At 38.2% G+C, this 1,717-nt stretch overlaps 1 protein-coding gene across 1 annotated transcript in view; it reads right to left on the bottom strand.

Moving 5' to 3' along the window:
* Positions 1-1,717, bottom strand: part of LOC106884372 (mediator of RNA polymerase II transcription subunit 12) — a 68,108-nt gene that overhangs the window by 42,107 nt on the left and 24,284 nt on the right. The window contains exon 13 of the mRNA XM_052966703.1: positions 331-462. Within this exon, the coding sequence (XP_052822663.1) occupies positions 331-462 (132 nt within the window). The remainder of the gene's footprint in view (positions 1-330; positions 463-1,717) is intronic.

Below are 1,717 nucleotides of genomic sequence, written 5' to 3'. Positions count from 1 at the left end.
ATATATATATATATACACACATAAATAAGAAGGAAAATATACAACTTTACATAGAAGGATAGAGTCATTTTTTTTCATGTTTATCTAGTTCATTTAGTTCCATTTTAAAATACTTCAGTATCTACATATATATATTCTGAAAAAAGCCAATGGAAAAAATATTTGGTGTGTGTATGTGTGTTTGAGAGAGAGAGATGAAGAGTAATAAAGTAGGCTCTTTCTTACCCATAACAGCACCCTTCCAAAAATCACTCCTTAACCATATAACAAATAAATAAATAAATAAAAAGCAACAACACACATTACATAAACAGGAAAAAGTAAACTAACCTCATTCCGCATATCATTCTGGCGTCGTTCTAACAGCTTAGCAACAACGACAGCTCTGTAATTACCAGTCCGTTGTATGGTGACTGCCCAGTCAATGAGTAGTTTAATGATCGGGTCATCACTAACAAGCGGCTGAAGAGAGGTCAAATAAATAAGCAATCATTAACAACACTTACAAACATTTCGGTTTATATAATTCTGATTTAGATTTAACATAATCATTAATATTTTGGATGCTAAACAGGCACAACATTTATTTACAAAAGAACTGTTCTGTAGCTGACATGGTGGCGCTACCTCGTGAAGTCAAGTTTACTTTTTGTTCAAATCAGAGGTTTCCAATGTTAACTTATTGCTAATTTGTCAAAAAGAAGAGGTGAAGACAATTAAATCAACATTATAATAAATAAGTCATTACAGTTACAGACATAACGATGTAGTTAAGAAGCTTGCTTTGCAACCCGTGTGACTTTGGGCTCAGTCCCACTGAGTGGCACCTTGGGCAAGTGTCTTCTACTATAGTCCAGGGGCCAACCAATGCCCTCTGAAGTCCATCATATATGTGTGTGTGTGTGTGTGTGTATGTGTGTGTGTGAGTGAATGAGAGTGAGTCTTAGTGTCTGCGTTTGTCCCCTGCACCACTAGACAACCTGTGTTGGTTTGTTTACAATCTCTGTAACTTAGCAGTTCAGCAAAAGAGAATAGATAGAATGAGTACTAGACTTATAAAATAAGGAGAGGGGGGGGGGCAATCTGTTTGACTAAAACATTTCAAGGCAGTGCTCCAGCATGGTCACAGTCCAATGATTGAAAGAAGCAAAAGATAAAAGATAACACATCACTAGTACTTATTTTATTGCCCTTAGCATACAACTGGTACTTGTTTAATTGTTTTAAAAGCAAAGTTATCTCTGCCAGAACTTGAACTCAAATAATACTGTCTGCAACCATGGGGTTTGTGTAGCACCTTGAGCAAATGTCTTTAAGTACAACCTTGAGTTGACCCAAGTTTTATGAGTGACACTGGATAGATGGAAGCTGGAGGAAATTAGAAAAGAAGACAAGATTCTTGCATCATCAGGGAAATGGCCATACTCAATAAATGCCTATACGGACACGTGCCAAAAGTTAGCAAGAAAATCAGGCAAAGTAGACTGCGATTATCTGGTCACTGGTCACTGCATGTGCCACCCTAAACTAGAGGCATCCGAATAAGTCTTGTGGGACCCTCTTGAAGGTGATGTCATCATCATCGTTTAACGTCCGCTTTCCATGCTTGCATGGGTTGGACGATTTGACTGAGGACTGGTGAAACCAGATGGCTACACCAGGCTCCAATCTGATCTGGCAGAGTTTCTACACCTGGATGCCCTTCCTAATGCCAACC

The sequence above is a fragment of the Octopus bimaculoides genome, chromosome 3 (assembly GCF_001194135.2).
Source record: "Octopus bimaculoides isolate UCB-OBI-ISO-001 chromosome 3, ASM119413v2, whole genome shotgun sequence".
Taxonomy (NCBI): domain Eukaryota; kingdom Metazoa; phylum Mollusca; class Cephalopoda; order Octopoda; family Octopodidae; genus Octopus; species Octopus bimaculoides.
The sequence above is the reverse complement of the archived record's forward strand: the minus strand, read 5'-3'. Positions and strand labels throughout refer to the sequence as shown.